Below are 17,638 nucleotides of genomic sequence, written 5' to 3' on the forward strand. Positions count from 1 at the left end.
GCATGGTTGAAATTAGCATTGAAATTAGAAGTGGTCTGTGCTATCTATATAACACTTCGTTTGTGGCAAGCTGGGGTTGGTCTGTCTCAGACTAGCCTGCCCCCACTGTGTCCATGTAGACCCTTGCTGCCACGCACTAAAAGTTCTGTAGTGCTCTTTGATCTACCACGCTTCGAAATGGGAGTAGATTAAAGCATACTAGGGAACGTTTAATGCACGGCAGACTCCTGCCAGGTAGATTTATGTCCCAGCTTGCCACGAACTAAGGTTGTGTCTACACTGCATTGTAAGCCTGGGTCTGTGGAACCTGGGCTTATAAACTCAGTGTTTCCAAGCCCGCACTTGAGCGTCCACACTGCATTGTAAACCTGGGTTACAGTTGTTGGACCTGGGTGTCTCAGCCCTGCTAACGTGTCCATACTGCACTTCTCAGACCATCTGACTCAGGTCTGCGGCTTGAATTGTGTCCACACTGCAAAATGATGAGGCTTGGACCAGAATCACAGAAGGACTCGGGCTCTGCCCCCTTCCCCCCCTTTCCATAGTGTCCTAGAATTTGGGTCCTTCGTGTTGGTGTTTGGACAGAAGTGGGGCTTGGGCTCCAACCTGAGTCTGAGCCTGTAGTTAGAGTGCAGTATAGATGTACCCTAAGTGTTCATATAGACAAGCCCGCTTAAAGGATGGTCGGGAATATTATCCTTTCTCTGTGTCTAGAAGTTTGATGTTGCTTCTTTCCGAATTGGTATTGCGGGGGGGGGGGGGGGGTGTTGCTTGTGAAGATGTTGAGCCAGATCCTCATACGTTGCAAATGAGCATAGCTCTATGACCAATTCACTGCAAGACGTCGTGCCACGTGATCCCCAGGGTCGCATTTGAAGGGTTTGGTACTTGGAAGCTTGCATCTTGGCAGTGCTATTTATCCCCGGAAAGAGTCAAGCAGAGCTCTGGTAATCAGCTCAGATCTCTACTAAGCAGGTTAATGGTTTTCTTTTCCCCAGAGTTGTTCTAATCGACATTGTTGAGAATAGGCACAGACAAGCAGAATTCATTAAAACAAACCTGTAGCTGACAGTCACATGAAATCCAAAAGCTATGGTGGGGGAAGGGAGAAGGTAATGTGGTCTCTACCAGGGACAGCGCTAATGTCCAAGTCCTTACCAAGTGAACTGGCCAGGCCGGACGCCTGCATTTTGAACTGCTGAGTATCAAATTGTATTAACCACTCTGCAGTAAATCATCTCTCTCCAAAAGGAAAAGCAAATGGCAAAGCCCTTCCCCATAGCTCTCTGGGCATCTGGGGCCTTCTCAGCTTGCTGTATCATTAGTCAGCCCATCTGAGGAATTTAATACTGCAAGCGCTACAGTTAGGATGAATGGTGGTGGTGGGATCATATCCTGTGACTGAGTGAACACAGTGTCAGGAGAAGGAGGTATTACAAAAATGTGTGGAACAACTGCTGCTTGGCATAAAAATGTGCCTTGCATAGCACAGCTTTTATTCAGCTTTTTTCCAAAGTAAAATTGAAGGGTATAGGAAAGGTCAGATAGAGATGACTACTTCTTACTTTTAGCAGCATTTAAATCAAACCCACTGGGGTTCAACAGCTTAGAAAATAAGATCTTCAAGAAGTTTTCACTTCCCACTTCACTGGCTCATCTTCACCCAGACCACATCTGCCTTACTTTAAGGAAGGTATTAAAAATGTTCCTTCTTGGCTGGTTGGCATAGGGCAGCCAGGTTCAGGGTAAGCCACTTCCGTGCTCCAGAGAGTTTGATTTTCCTGAGTTTGGTTGCACTTGAGGCCAAGTCCTCCTACTCAGTAACCAAATCAAACAAACAGCATTGTCGTGCTGGCTTTAAAATCGTGTCATTCTCAGCATATAGGGTCACAGGACCGTGTATCTTATATGGTTCTCTCTGTTTCCTCTTGGACTTCCAGTAAGTGACCTTGACAGAAACCCATCACTGAAACCCTGATGCTTTTATCATGGCTACCTGTGCACTTTTTGTTTTGTGGTGATGTTTATATATTTTAATTTTGTTTTTGCAGTTGTGGATGATGAAATCTGTTGAGGTTACATATGCCTCAGAAGGCAGGGTGGGTCAGCCCTGGAATCCAATGAGACTTTCCTGGGAGTGGGTGAATGTTAAAAAGCCATAGCAGAGAAGGGAATGCAGCTTGGTGAGCAGCGAATCTGTGCAGGCAGAACAGTAGGAGACCCTCGAAGCAGGGCCAGCATCACGGTTTTTCTGAGGATCTACAAGAATTGCCTGGGCAGTGTATCAGCAGTGCAACCAGTAAACAATTTATATGAACATTCCATGTGACCCCCACACATTGCAGAAGCCTAAAATCCATTATGTCTATACAAGGACTGCTGTCAGCAGCAACAGAGGGTCCCTGGTGCAATTTCTTTGACAAACAGGTGGGGTGAATATTTGGGGAAAGAGGTCTAAGGAAGAGAGAGGTAGTGAATATTTGGTCAGAATGTGTATGTGGCTTATTGCATAGCATAGCCATTCATAGCTGCTGTTTGTTTCATTTTCTTCTGATGCATGCCACAAATTCCAGATGTAGATTTGAACACACCAGCATAATTCTGGTTTCCATTAGTGCTGATGGGAAGTAAGGCGTTCAGGATTGAATTTAGGATTTGAGCATCAAGAGGATAGAAAAGCCCTGTCTACAGAAAAGTTGTACAGTGAAGTTTTTATTTTGGATCCATTCGTGAATAGTAAATTTTGTGCATGCAAAAATGTCAGGAAGTGTAGTTTTGGGGTCTGAGCTGAGGACAGAGGAATCTATTTCCTGCTTTGCTGTGGACTCTGTGAAGTCATTTTAACGTCCGTGTCTCACTTTCCTCATCTGGATTTAAAGAAACACTGTAGCATCCAATTTGGCCTAAAATTTAGATTAATTAAAAACAATATTTTCCCAAACCCAGTGCCAGTAGAAATGTAAAATGGGCATATAATCTGCCCCACAGGAATATTGTGAAGTTCAATTCCTATATATGAAGTGCTTCGAGACTGTAAAATGAAAACCAACAGTATAAGACCAAGAGCACAGTTTTTTAATGCAAAGGACTATCAGCACACTGTATGCCAGAGGGATCTTGAACTATAGTCTAATTACATTCTTTGTTGCACCCATCAATGTGGTGTCTGAACAGTTAGTATCAGAGGAGAAGTTGCTTTCATACAGATACTGTCTGCTTAAAACATTGGTTGTAGTAGCTTGGAATAGTTGCTAAAGGAGTCCTAGTCCCACTAGGCTGCTCCACTAACCGCTGGCTGTTTCTTGCTATGCTGCATTGCATCATTTATGTTGGTTCATTATTCTCTGTGTGTGCTAAAAGTGCCTTCACCTCTTCTATTCTGAAGGTTTTTTTACACTTCACTGAAGAATGTTGTCTTGACTTTTGTAGGGGGTTAGAAAATGTCCCCTTTTGAGCCAACTCTACCTTCTATAGATTGACTTCCTGCATGAGCCTTACCAATGGCGAAGGCAGCTAAAGAAAAGGAAGAAGGGACTGTAGATCTCCACAGTTCATTGTGCTAAACTCCCCAGCTCAGAATGTCTATATGCGTCCATTAGTCATTGTGTTATCCCCTGAACGGTTTATTTTGTGGCTTCTATTCAAGTGGTTTAATAGAAAGACTAGCAGTTGGGCATGCACGTATGCCTCTCTTCCAATAGCTCAAAGGATATTTTCCTCAGAAGAAATGCCATTTTAGACAAGGGTTATGGCCCCATATCAGTGGAGGAGGGTGTCCCTACAGCACAATTCTCTTCTAGGCACCAAATTTTGCATAGATGTTACATTTCCCAGAAACTTCACAGAGGACAAGACTCCTGTAATTCTTGTTTAGCCTGAAAGATAATAGACACAAAGGGCTGCAACAGCATAACGTATTTGTGACTCATGCTGCGGTACAGAGACAGACAGAGAACATGGGGCCATCACTGCAGATTACACATTTCAGTTTTGCCCTCTGGGTTATGCTGTGTCTGGTTGAGCTTTTACCTTTTTTGCATTGTTTCAGATAAGTCCCTGGAGCACTGGAAGCTTCTGCCCATTGTGACTAACCTTAAGGGTTACTATATGTATTTAACCATTTGGCTGACCTGTTTGTGTGTTTCATGAGATTTGGGGGGGAGGAGGGGATGCTGGGAGAAAACTTTTCTTGCACCATAAGGCTTCCTCGTCTTATGCAACTGCTGTCTGGTTTCCCTTCTCCTTATTCCCAATCTCTTCCCTCTCACCTTCTCTAACTCATTCAGAGAGACATTCTGTCATCTCCAGTCCCCAGCCCTCCCCCTGCTTGGGTGCACTGAACCAAACACAAATCCAGAAAGCCAGAGCCTGCACAGTGGGATTAGCAGGGTTTAAACTAGAGACTACGCTAGGCCTCACTTTCCCCATCAGCTTCCCTGCTGCAGATGCATCTCCCTTGTCTGATAGGCACACTACTGCTCCTCCTCTTGCTAGGCTGGTGATGTTCTTCTTTGAATTGGCTCCATGACAAGGCTCCGTCCTTTGGTTGAAAAGAGGAACTCTGCCACCTTCAGCATGCTGCTTCCAGCGCAGACCAATATGCTGGTGGAGTGAAACGTTCCCCTTCTCTACTTTGGGGATTATCGGCATCCTTTCCCCATGTTACCAGCTTCCATGAGCCCAAGGAGTAGAGAGTTGGGTTGGAATTTGAACACTGGGAATGCAGTGTGTTACTCTAGAGTCCCTTATCCAGCATTTTTAAGGGATTTTTCGTTTCAAAATGCATCAAGCTTACTAAATGTGTAAGAGACCTAGAGAAAGGCATGTGCAGCATACTGTTAGGGTGTTCCACAGGAGGCTCACGTTCAGTGGCAATGGTCTTACATCTGTGTAGCATCTTTCATCCAGAGTGTGGTGTTGCTCTGCAGCCATCACTGGATTGCAACAGCCCAGCTGTTTAATGCCACACAGCAGCACTACACAATCTTGTAGCACAAGAGTGAAGAGGAATATGGTGTTCTACTGAAACTTCAGACGGAATTTAGGAAGGTAGAAATTTGGTCAGGACATTGGGGCTAACAATCCCACTGTTCAGAAAAGTGAATGGGATCTTAAATGACCACAAGTGGCCAGGGCCTCCTTTGAAAGAGAGCACTTCCAACAGCAGCAGGGTGACCCACAACACTATTTGAGGCCACTGGATCCATATTGACTCAGAGGAAAGATTATTGCCTGCTCAGTCATCTATACCAGAGGTTTTCCCATCCGAGTGTTGGTCATTCTCAACTCTGCTTAGCTTGTGAGATGCTTGAGATGGTAAGCAACAGTAAAACAAAACATAATATCAGGAAAGCAAAATATGATGTGTGTGCATGTTAAAGCAATTTTATCAATACCCTGTTTGTGTTGTGTGATGAACCCTCTCTCTCTCGTGGTTGCTTTTCAGCTGTATGTCTCCTCCGAGAGCCGCTTCAACACTTTGGCAGAGTTGGTCCATCACCATTCAACTGTAGCAGATGGGCTCATCACCACTCTACACTACCCAGCACCCAAGCGCAACAAGCCCACTATCTATGGAGTGTCTCCAAACTATGACAAGTGGGAGATTGAGAGAACCGACATCACCATGAAGCACAAACTTGGAGGGGGCCAGTATGGAGAGGTGTACGAAGGAGTCTGGAAGAAATATAACCTTACAGTGGCTGTGAAGACCTTAAAGGTAGGAACTAAAGCTTCTATTCATAGCCTTCCAGTTGGAATGCAAGTTTTATGCGACCCCTTCTTAAGCCTGGTATTGGGTAGTGGTCTCTGTCTGTCTTCCTCCATCAGGGTCAGATGATGCAAATTGTTGAAAATCCTTCCTTTGCTTACATCTGGTCTAGAACATCTGTGGCTGTTAGTTAACTGTATTTGTCAGCCTCTTCTAATTATTTTATGTTTATGAGAGAGTTGGACCATTTGTACTGTTAGAGCCCTACAGAACTGTGGATATCTACTTTATATCCACAGACCAAATTTTGTATCTGCACAGGGCTCTATGTATTGTTTTCCAAGGCTCCATCTACACAACAGTTACAACCAAGTCAGGGAAGCGGCTTACAATGTTGTTCCGACTTGTAATATAGGCCGGACCTTATTGTGTCCAATAACCAGGCTAAAGCCTTGGACATATGTGTTTCTCACATTTTGGGGAAGGAGAGCTGCAAAGGTGAGCTGTCACATAACTGACACAAATCGGTAAAGCTGACTGTGGGATGTGAAACAGGCAATGTAATTAGAGATCATGCTTCACTGGTACTTCAGATACCTTAATTGTTCTAGTCCCATCATGTGCCTTCCCCAAAAGACGAGCTCCTTGTGCACCTAGAAAATAGGCATTTCAGTAGCTGTTCACTGTTAAAAGATTTAGGATGAGGGAAAGGAACTTTCTGGATTAATTATCCACAACCAAAATAGATTAGACTCTTATGCCTGGTCTACACTGGGGGGGATCGATCTAAGTTACGCAACTTCAGCTACGTGAATAACGTAGCTGAAGTCGATGTACTTAGATCGACTTACCGTGGTGTCTTCACTACTGTGAGTCAACTGCTGCCGCTCCCCCGTCAACTCTGCCTGCGCCACTCGCCGAGCTGGAGTACAGGAGTCGACGGGAGAGCGCTCGGGATCGAGTCTAGACATAATAAATCGATCCCTGCTGGATCGATCGCTGCCCGCCGATCCAGCTGGTAGTGAAGACATACCCTTTGTGGCTTGGACTGAAAGTCAGAGAATCAGGTTCTGTTCCTGCCTCTGCTATTTAGTCTCTCTATGCCTTGGTTTCCCATCTGTGAAATGGGGATAATACTTACCTAGCTCACAGAGGCACTGAGGTTTGAATTTATAAACCAAAAAAAAGCACATTGAGATCCCATAGTGCCTTCCATCCACATAGCGTAAACTCTTACTATTAGGAATTCAAATGCGAGCTTCAGACTATGCCATCATTGCTGGAGTTGCAGTGTGGTGTGGTGGGGTGGAAACAATAACAAATGAAAGCTTTCATGTTGGAAATCATTAAATGGAGAGGAATGTATATATGCTTTATGTCTGAATAAAAATGTGTCCTGGACCTGGGGAAAGTGATCTTTTTTTTTTTAACCCCTTGAATTCTGGCTACCAGAGTGTTCCTGGGTTGTTATCGTTTCAGAAGGTGATTATTTGGGCAATTAGTTGTTTTTGAAGGTTCCTGTTATAAGTTACTGTTCCCCACTTGGTTTCATCCAAAGAAAAATAACACTTCAAGTCCCCTTTCCTCTTTATATATGGAGAGAGTGACACCTAGTGTTAAAGTATGATTCTATCTCATTTGCACAGGAGAATGCTGGGAAGAACTCTGCCTTGAACCCCCTAGTGTTGCTAGAAAAGGGATTTGACAAGCAGAATGAAATATCTATTTAGAGGAATAATGAGAGACCAGTTGTTTTCCTGAAACACTGAGTTTATTGTAGCCATCTCCAGTCTTGCTGATGTTGTGGTATTTGAGGATTAAGGGGTGTTTCAAAGATGTTTTTTTCTCCCTTACCTCAAATAATTTTGCATTCCTTTCTTGTTTGCTTTGATGAAAACCTCTAGCAGCAAAGGCACAGTGTGTTATCCCGTAAAATCTCCGTGTTTGTGCGTCTGAAAAAGCTACCTTGATAAGGACCGTGACTGTTTCAAATATGCCAAGTAAATATTTTATGACTGAAAATGGTTCATAATGTAATCCAGAGCAGCATCCTCCCCTGGGAAATGTTCGAACACCCTAAAAGAGACGGAAGAAGTGCTGTAATCTGAAATTATGCACACTAAACCATACTTAAAAGCAAATTCATAATCCACCTTCCTTAAATCCATCAGTCTACTGTCTGACAGATGGGATTATGACTATCTTCAAAGTTTCAGGGAATATTTGAATACCTCACATTTATATTCCAACTCCAGCAGGAATACCCAAGTGTTCAGTTGCTTCTTTAGGGAAACCCAAAGCACTCATTTTATTGTCCGTTAAGAGAATATTTTCCAAAGCTCTCTTGCCTTTCCTTGTCTCCCTCCATGCCCCAGATCTGTATATTAGAAATAATAATGAAAAGAAAAACTAGGGGAAAAATATCCTTGGTTCTTCTGATATCCTTAGTGCTTGATGAATTATTTCCCTTGCATCTCACCCGTTTGTTACCCAGTCTTCTTTAAACTGGTTAGAAGTAGCTCAGAGCCTGCTGAACCAAAGTGGTTTATACAGAGAGAAAACAAGGGCCCAAAGTGACATGTTCTGTGCTTCTATCACATTTAATTGCATGATGCTAGAGAATCTGTTAGTGCTTGTGCATTTCCCACTAGCATATTCCACTGGAAAATCAAGATATCCTTGCCAGAATGTCAGATGTATTTGAGTATTTTAAGACCCCAAAAGAACAGAAGCCAGTGTTATTTGGGGTTGAAAGAATACTCACTAGTGAGCTGGCTATTCCAGTTTGGAATCAGTTTTAAAGCAGTGAGAGGAATGTCATATCCTTTCACTAAACCTTCCTAGGTTTAGTTCTTACAGAGCAGCCTCTCAGGCAGTAACTGGACTGATGGTGAGCATTGCTATTGATCAAAAAGGGTTCTGCTTATAATAGAAGGTTATAGTTTTGATGCCACATGCTAACTAAAAGAAGAAAATTCAGTGTTAAGGCTGAGGCACCTTCTTTATTTCATGTACTTGGGTATAGTAATGTCACACACAGATCTGAGATAACAGAAACACAATGTTATTGGTGGAGGATAGCTCAGGGAATGGATTGGCAATTGCAGACAAAGCTTTCTAACCTCTAGGCCATTAGTTTGAATCCAACCTGCTGCTGATCGTGACCAAAAATTATTGCTATGCGAGGGCACTTTCACGTCCCATTGTAAAATGAACTGATCATCTCAGTCCTTTTCATAGTGCAGAGATATCTAGTTTACATCTATCATGACTGACGTGATGAAATCTTTGTTGTTTTTCTTAGCAGAGAGGCTGGTGATTTGAACTGGTCATGCAGCCTTAGCTACCCTGATGCCCCTGGAGGTAGTCTTTTCAGGTCAAGGTTGAGATATTACTGTGTTGTGCTAAGGAAGCACGTCATACTGCTGTACCTGATCTGTGATGTGATATAATTGGAAATTGAAATTGGATAAATCTGGTACTTTTCATGAGCACTAGATTATCAAACAAATAATTGTTACAGTAATTCTTTGTTTCCTTTGTTACCTCTTTCTTTGAAGAGATTTAACACAAAGGAACAATTACAATCTTCTGTACAGAATGATCCTGGTGGAGTTTACATATCAAACATTAGATAAACAAGTATTTAGGATCATTCGGAAACTCTGATTATTAACACAATTTCCTTTGCCAAAGGAAATGGTTTAAATTTCTGTTCCCAAGAACCTCACAGCTGTGTAGTATTGACAGTGTCAGGAAACTACAGCTGCCAATCAAACAGTACCAATTCGTAAAGGAACAGTAAATGATGGAGTGAAACTGTTTGAATAGAACTATCAGTGCTAACAACGAAATAGGTCTACAGCAGCAGCCGTACCCGTGTTATCAGCCTTACCAGCAGCAGCAAATCCCTTGCAATCCCTCCTTAAAACACTTCTTCTATGAAGCCTATCAGCATTAATCCACCAGTGAAAGAAACATTGATATAGAAAGAATAGTTGTATTTAAAAATATATTTTTGAACCACTTTGAAATGACCTTTTGGCCTTCCAGTGCACATTTGTTTTGAAATATTTATTCCTTCAAATAAAGACAGTATCTTCCTTTTGTTTTGTATAATTGCGAGCAACTTAATGACACTCAACAAATAATACGCAGCAACATCTAGCCAGAACATTTACATCACAGATTAGACTCTAAAAGCCAGGAACAAATTCATAAGCCATAAAACCTGCACTCTTCAGTTGTGAAGCAACCACCATCAGTTGTCACAGACCCAATCAACAGAGACGACTCTTTGAGTCGTTGAAATGGTGGTCCATAATGGATGCAGATAGCCTCAGGCATCTGCTTGTGTAGCATTTTGCCGTTTGTTCTCATCTGTCATCTTGCCTCATTCACCTCTTGTCACCCTAGTACTATTTCTCATGGCATGAGCAAGTGCCCTCAGTCTTTTTCTAAAGATGTGAACTCTAAATGGGCTTCTCTAAGCAGATAATCTCCCTGCAGGAGAGGGCCTACCACAAAAGGGGAAATAGTTTTTTTGTGCCAAAAGAGGTGGTATAAGAATGACAGTAGACCAGTTAAACAGAGGATCGAGCCCCACCCAGCAGCGTGATGCAGCTGCAGTAAGGAGCAGTAGTTTTGGGACAGTCGCAGCTTACCCCTTCAGTTTGCAGTGATTCTTCAGTCCACATGCTAAAATCTGTTTCCACCTTGTGCATATTATCCTTGCTGAAGCTTTTCTTTTTCTATTCAGGAGGACACCATGGAGGTAGAAGAGTTCTTAAAAGAAGCCGCAGTCATGAAAGAGATCAAGCATCCTAACTTGGTGCAGTTATTAGGTAAGTGATAGAAATGCCAAGCAAAGGGATTTGAATTAAACCCTTGTGCAGTGATATGGATGTTAAGGAGCAGATAAGCTGCTTACTGTACCAAGGCTGCAAATACAGATACTTATTCTCTCGCAAAATTCACAATTTGTAAAAGTAGTACACCTCTACCTCGATATAACGCTGTCCTCGGGAGCCAAAAAATCTTACCGCGTTATAGGTGAAACCGCGTTATATCGAATTTGCTTTGATTCGCCGGAGTGCGCAACCCCGCCCTCCCGGAGCACTGCTTTACCGCGTTCTATCCAAATTCGTGTTATGTCAGGTCGCGTTATATAGGGGTAGCGGTGTATTTGATTTCAATTATTTTTTCATCCTTGCAGTTAAGATGCAAGAGCCTAAAGCAGGAAATATAAAACAAACTGCTAACCAGTTTGTAGGAAACTCTCCTCCTTCACCCCTCTCCCGCCATCCCATATACACACACTTATAAATTGCCCAAAGAGCAGCATCTGCAGACATCAGCATTCCAGAAGAAACGCAATGTGTTCAAAACTGTGTTCCACAGGGGTATGTACACGGGAACCTCCGTTCTACATCATCACAGAGTTCATGACTTATGGGAATCTGTTGGATTATCTGCGCGAGTGTAACCGGCAGGAGGTGAATGCTGTGGTGCTACTGTACATGGCAACTCAGATCTCCTCAGCCATGGAGTACCTGGAGAAGAAAAACTTCATTCACAGGTAAGAATGACACTGAGAGCTCGCCCACTTCTCAAGCTCCAGAAAGCCCTTGAATTTCAGAGTGTAGCAATATGGGATCTAGGTGCATCACGTCTTATAACTTACACTAACACCTTGATGTGTTGCATTCTGATATGGGACACTGCACTGTAGAAAACCCTCTACATGAGGCAGTCTCAAGTCTGCCATGGTGGTCGTTCTTACCCACACATACTGTGAAGGTATCACCATGTAAGGTGAGGTAGTTAAATTGGCCCATCTGTCATTTAAAGGTACAGAGATTCCTAAAAAGCATGACTCTCTGTGATCATCTCTCATTCCTGTTAAGCTAATGGTCAGCAGAATGACCTCTTCCCCAGAGCTGTGGGCATTGCTATACTCAGACTGGGGTTCCCAGCAAAGCCACCTTGCTGCCTTTTCATAGTGCTTTGATTTGTCCCTCTCCTTGTTTGCATCTGCTTTGGCGATTCTTTTCCATTATTGCATGAATTGCGTGTATCTCTGTATTAAGCATCTTTGCAGTCTTAAAGTCTGGAGATTTTGACCTTTAAGTGTGCTGCAATTATGATCAGTGCTTTGCATTCTTTGTCTGAAGAAATGACCTCCTAGCAATGTAATGAGACAGCCTGGATGGAGGCTTGAGAGTCTTTGCTGTTTTATTTAATACAAGATCTTCTCCATGGCACAGTTGTGACCTTTCCCACCTAATTAGCTAGAATATGAAATCTGTACATATGACTTCATAGAGACGACTATAAGGATCATGTATGAAATGCTAAAGGTTCCTTGTAAGACACACATTTCCTATGTTGCATGAGAGCTGGGTTCACATGCTCCTGTCACTCAAAGTTAACACCTATTTGCGGCATCAAATCAAAGTTTCGAGCTTTTTGCGCTGTTGTAAGATTGTAGTCCCCTCAACGTGTAGCAAGTGAACTTTACAAAATGTTTTGCAGGATCCCGTTTGTTTGCATGCTCTTGCACTTCGTTTCCCATTACTGCTGATGACCCAGATAGCTTCAGAAAATAGAAGTTTTCTTCCTTATAATCTGCCACCCCCGCATCCTCCTGCCCAGTTATTTCAGAGGTGTTGTCACAGTCCACATCCATGGATTCAGATGCTGGGCTGTGACCTCATTGAATGAATCAGGCAGGAATAGGAATGGGGTTATAAAGAGGAGTTTTTATTTAGACAAACATGGTAGAAATCAGCGCTGATATGGGGATATTCAGACCACTGCCTGACAGCTTAATGGGCCTTTGGTAAAATGTACTATTTTTTTTAAAGTTCTGAGTTCTGCAAGCGACTTTTTAAAGAGTAAGTATCAGAGAGAGGCAGATCTTGCTTAGATCTGAAGTAGACTCTTACTCCATTCATTTTCTGGGGGGGGAGGGATAGCTCAGTGGTTTGAGCATTGGCCTGCTAAACCCAGGGTTGTGAGTTCAATCCTTGAGGGGGCCACTTAGGGATCTGGGGCAAAATAAATACTTGGTCCTGCTAGTGAAGGCAGGGGGCTGGACTCGATGACCTTTCAAGGTCCCTTCCAGTTCTAGGAGATGGGATATCTCCATTAATTTAATTTAATTTAATTTAATTTAGCTTTGTAGTGAAATCAATTTCTAACATAATGTGACAAAATCTGGTAGGTTTTTACAAAATCTATTACTAGCAGAAATGCTTTCATGTACTTACACCATTTTAAACACACAATGCACTTTGACCATATTCACATTATACATGACCTAGTGAGCTGCAGTCGGTACATCCCTTACTCACTGGTATATAAATAGAAGGAAGATTTCAGTCAATTGTTGCCCACTGTTCTGCAAATCAGAATCCTGCGTATGAGGCATGGGGAATTGTTCCATAATCAGATTTCCCTAGATTATGATTGTCCATGTTGACCACCTTTGACCGTCCAGGTCATCAGGATACACTTTTTGTAGTCCGTGTCAAAGCCCCTGCCTGCCCCCTAGGTGGTGGTAGAATTGATGTACCTAGTGAGCATATTTCCAGAATAAAGGAGAGTGTTGTGTCCTGAGGAGTGCACTAGCTGTTTCACCAACTTCATTCCAGGAAATACTATTACACCATGACACACAACTAACCTGTGGAACTCATTGCCACAAGATATTGAGGCCAAAAGCTTAACAGAATTAAAAGAAGACTTCAGGGGTAATAAAAGCCTACAGGTTTATTATAGTAAAGTTTTTAAGAGATTTGAAAGGTTGAAGGCATGAACCAGTTGCTAACTTTTAAGAGGAAATTTTCCCTGTGGGTCAGTTATTCCTTAACTATTTATGCAGAGATTCTTGCACCTTTCTCTGAAGCAGCTAGTGCTGGCCACTGTCGGAGACCAGTCCTGGACTGGATGGACCCACTGGTCTGATCCACTGTGACAGTTCTTTGGCGTGCCCATTCACATCAGAAAGAGAGACACTTGTATTTCCAGTTGCTTGCATTTTGTACAGATATTTTCCTGCTTTTTACAAATGATATTGTATACTTATGGTAAAATAAAACTTCTTTAGTACAGTATGAGAAAGCACTGCATTGTGTTGTATATTATGTGAGTTGGTATGTTTGGGGAAAAAATAGTTTGTGCGGTTGAGATTTAACCATGGTAAGCCTGGGAACTGTAGTGAAATTGATTAGAGATAGCCCTGAAACTGATTAGTATATTTTCATTGTCTAAGCTGAGTGATATGTAAATAATAAACAGCAAAACTGGTGAGGATCTTAAACATCCTTTGTTTCAGTAATCTCAGATCATTGTAAAATGAGCACTGACACTTGTCTTTATTTTTAAATGATTTTTATCCTGACAGTGGCAGCTTTTAATTTTTCTAAAAAGTTTGTATTCTAATTAAAAAAAAAAGTTTTGAGGACAGCCTTATAAAGTGGAGAGAACAAATAATCTCCCGCTTTCTACATCTCTAATACAGAAAAACACATACAAAGACTTGGGTTTCTTCAATAATAAGCCATGTCCTCTCCGCTGCTAAAGGTGTGATATTGTGAAGACCTTTCACGGCCTATTTTTTCTTGTCTGCTTTCTTAGGGATCTTGCTGCCAGAAACTGCCTTGTAGGGGAGAACCACTTGGTGAAGGTGGCAGATTTTGGTCTGAGCAGGCTGATGACAGGTGATACATACACTGCCCATGCTGGAGCCAAGTTCCCAATCAAGTGGACTGCACCAGAAAGTCTGGCTTACAACAAATTCTCCATTAAGTCTGATGTCTGGGGTAAGAACTTACATACGTGCACACGAGATGACAGCCTTTTTAGTTCCTGGCTATAAAATCAAGACATTAAAAACTGTTTCTTCAAGTAGATCCCAAAGAGAGAGAGGATGATTGGTGGCTGAACCACTTTGGTCTGTGACCTGGTCACAGCTAATCAGGTGGTTCAGTGTTTGAGTGGGAGACCTAAAAGGAAAACCCAGGAGCTGCACACTTTTAGTCGGTCTGGACTTCTCCTTCTGAGGTTGCAATCCTGCAGATAGTTAAATACATGCTTAACTTCACGCACGAGAGCGTAGTCCTCACATGTGAAAATTAAGCAGATGCGTGTTTGCAGGATAGGTGCCCGAGCCAGCTCTGAATCAATGCTAAAGCACAGTACTTTGGGGCATGATGCTGTTGAAGGTTACTGGCTCTGTAAGCTACTTTTAGGATGAGGGTGAGAGTCTGAGATGTTTAAACACGATCTCTGTGTGCCTAGTGAGAGCTCTGAGCTCATTTTTGTACATTTTTAAAAGAATCCTTTGAGATGAGATGAGAAGCAGAGAGAGAACTCGAAGACGTGTTGATACTCTTGAAGAGCCTGGAATACTTTTGAGAAGAACAGGATAGATAGCCTGTATGATATACCCTAAGACTATCCATTCTGACTCCCTAAATTCCCAGTGCACTTTCAGTCTGTCTGTCTCGAGGTTTGATGCTGCTGCTGATCACCACAGTATCTGAGGGGCAAATTTTCAAAAGTGTCTAAGTGACTTAGGAGTCCAAGACCCATTTGTATAAGTGATCTTAGGTATTTAGGATTCCCGGCATGTAAGAATTTCTGAAGATTTGACCCCAAGTGCCTTCCATATAAAATCAATTTGGCAGTAGTGAAGTGTCTAGTGGACTTCTAGCTGTTCTCCCTTTTCACCTTATGGAAAGTTCTGCTTGGAGCGGAGTTTTATTCTTAGGACGTTGGAAAGGGATTGTTGATGCTGTGAATGTTCTGGTGATGGCGGCAAAGCTCTGGGTACTGTATTATTGGTTAAGGTATTGATTTTTCTTTTTGCTATCCTAAACCTGTGGCTGGTGTTGCTGTGAACTGCTGAACAGCTGCCATGATCCAGCAAAGATACTGCTGTACTCGAGTGGTGGTTGGGGTGATTCCTATGTACATTGAAATGATAAAGTGCTTTGGGAGAAAGGGTATTCTAAAAATGTAAGGTTATTTTTAATTAATGTTGGGCAAAATCCTGATCAGTAGGAGTTAGGGCCATGGTCCTTGGGATCTGACTCAAAATAAAGTGAGCCCTTTCCCAGTCACTCACTACAACTGCAGTTGGTGCAGGATTTTGCAAACTTTCATTCCACTGTCTGAGGACAGAATTCAAACAGAGATGCTCATGGAAGTGTCTGGTTTAAATTGCCCTTGGTTGTTTATCATGTAATATGATGTGATTTCCGTACTTAGGCAGGATTGTAATTGCCTTCTCTTCAGGCTAAAAACAGAATACAATGACTGAACTAATTACATGCAGGTTGTTGAACTGGTGCTGGGTCTATCCTTTGTACTCTGAATCCCAGTTTAGTTGTCTAACCATGGGACTCTCTCACATCCTCACCACAGTTCAATACAGAAAGGGCATCCCGATCATTAAAGTTATTTTTATTTGACTGTGGTGCCTTCTGTTAAACTTTCCTTGTAACCAAACTGTCTCACTCAGTTCTTGCCTAGTTGGCAGTTACCGCTGTGAATTCCATCACAATGTTGGGACTGCAGCTTTCTCCTCTGTATATCTTGATACTCCTAGAATTGGGGGCAGCCCATAAACAGTGAACCAATTGGACATGGGAATCCTAAAGAGAGAAAGGGGAAATAGAGATGAGAAGAGCTGTCAGATTTACAGCGAGACTGCAGTGCAGCAGAGAAGCAGTTTCAATTAATCCACAATGGCGTCTCTTAATTGTGCCTTGATAGGACTTGAAGGATATCAAAACATTCAGGTTTGAGACAGCTTAGTCTAATTCTATCTTGTCGTATTGCAGGAGACTTGTCTGTGTTGATGAAAAAGCTCGTTACATTACTTTAGTTTCTGAGCTGCTGCTGAGCGTGGAATTTGAGCCACCCAGAACAGGGAGCTTGTTTCAGTGCCAGGGAATGTTTGTTTCGTGCATCAACCGAAAGCAAACTTGCAAGATTAGTGGTTTGTTTTGGTTTTCTTTTTTTTAAAAAACAATCCTAAAGCCTTTTGATTTCTCTATTGCAGCCTTTGGCGTCCTGCTATGGGAAATCGCAACATACGGCATGTCCCCTTACCCTGGAATTGACCTGTCTCAGGTGTATGAGCTGTTGGAGAAAGACTACCGCATGGAGCGGCCTGAAGGTTGCCCTGAGAAAGTCTATGAGCTCATGAGAGCATGTGAGTCTTCTAAAAGCGTATAGAGACAAATGTCAAAGCTGATCGAGCTCTGCAAAGATGTAGTAGCCCTATACACGGGTATGGTTAAAACACTATGGAACAAGGAGCCTTTGTTTGTTTTCCTTAAAGTTGCAGCACTTAGTGACAATCGTAAACTCCGCTGTCCCAAGGAGATGCAAATGTTCCCAAGTTACCCGTGCTTGGCTTGGGGGCATTTCTTCTCTACTAGGAGTGGGAATTGTCCAGGTCTTGGGGAAGGGGTGTTGTTTAACTCAAGTTTCTTTGTCTCCTCTTTCCTGGGAATCTAAATAAAGGATTGTGCATCCACGTTTGTCTAGGATGGGGAGGGGAGCCTTGTTAATTGTCTTGGGAACGACTTTTCTTAGTCCCTTGGCCATTAGTATGTCATTTATGGTTGATTTTTTTTTTTTTGGAGGCATTGAGTAGGCTTAGCTCCCACTGGTGTCAGTGGGAGCTGAGGGTGCCCAGTGTCCTAAAAATCAGGTTGCTAACATCTAAATCTCAGCTTCCCTGTCTGTAAAAGGGGGCTGATGATATTGAACTAGTATCAGAGGGGTAGCCTTGTTAGTCTGGATCTGTAAAAAGCAACAGAGAGTCCTGTGGCACCTTTGAGACTAACAGATGTATTGGAGCATAAGCTTTCGTGGGTGAATGCCCACTTCGTCGGATGCATGTGGGCATTC

General features: G+C 42.6%; 1 protein-coding gene across 2 annotated transcripts in view; it reads left to right on the top strand.

Moving 5' to 3' along the window:
- The window catches only part of ABL1 (ABL proto-oncogene 1, non-receptor tyrosine kinase), a 118,639-nt gene that overhangs the window by 92,289 nt on the left and 8,712 nt on the right, over positions 1–17,638 (top strand). For both annotated transcript variants that reach the window (XM_026657250.1, XM_026657252.1), the window contains exons 4-8: positions 5,447–5,719; positions 10,470–10,554; positions 11,111–11,288; positions 14,351–14,535; positions 16,782–16,934. In XM_026657250.1, coding sequence (XP_026513035.1) covers positions 5,447–5,719; positions 10,470–10,554; positions 11,111–11,288; positions 14,351–14,535; positions 16,782–16,934 — 874 coding nt within the window. The remainder of the gene's footprint in view (positions 1–5,446; positions 5,720–10,469; positions 10,555–11,110; positions 11,289–14,350; positions 14,536–16,781; positions 16,935–17,638) is intronic.

The sequence above is a fragment of the Terrapene carolina genome, unplaced genomic scaffold (assembly GCF_002925995.2).
Source record: "Terrapene carolina triunguis isolate 2854851 unplaced genomic scaffold, T_m_triunguis-2.0 Scaffold238, whole genome shotgun sequence".
Lineage (NCBI taxonomy): Eukaryota > Metazoa > Chordata > Testudines > Emydidae > Terrapene > Terrapene triunguis.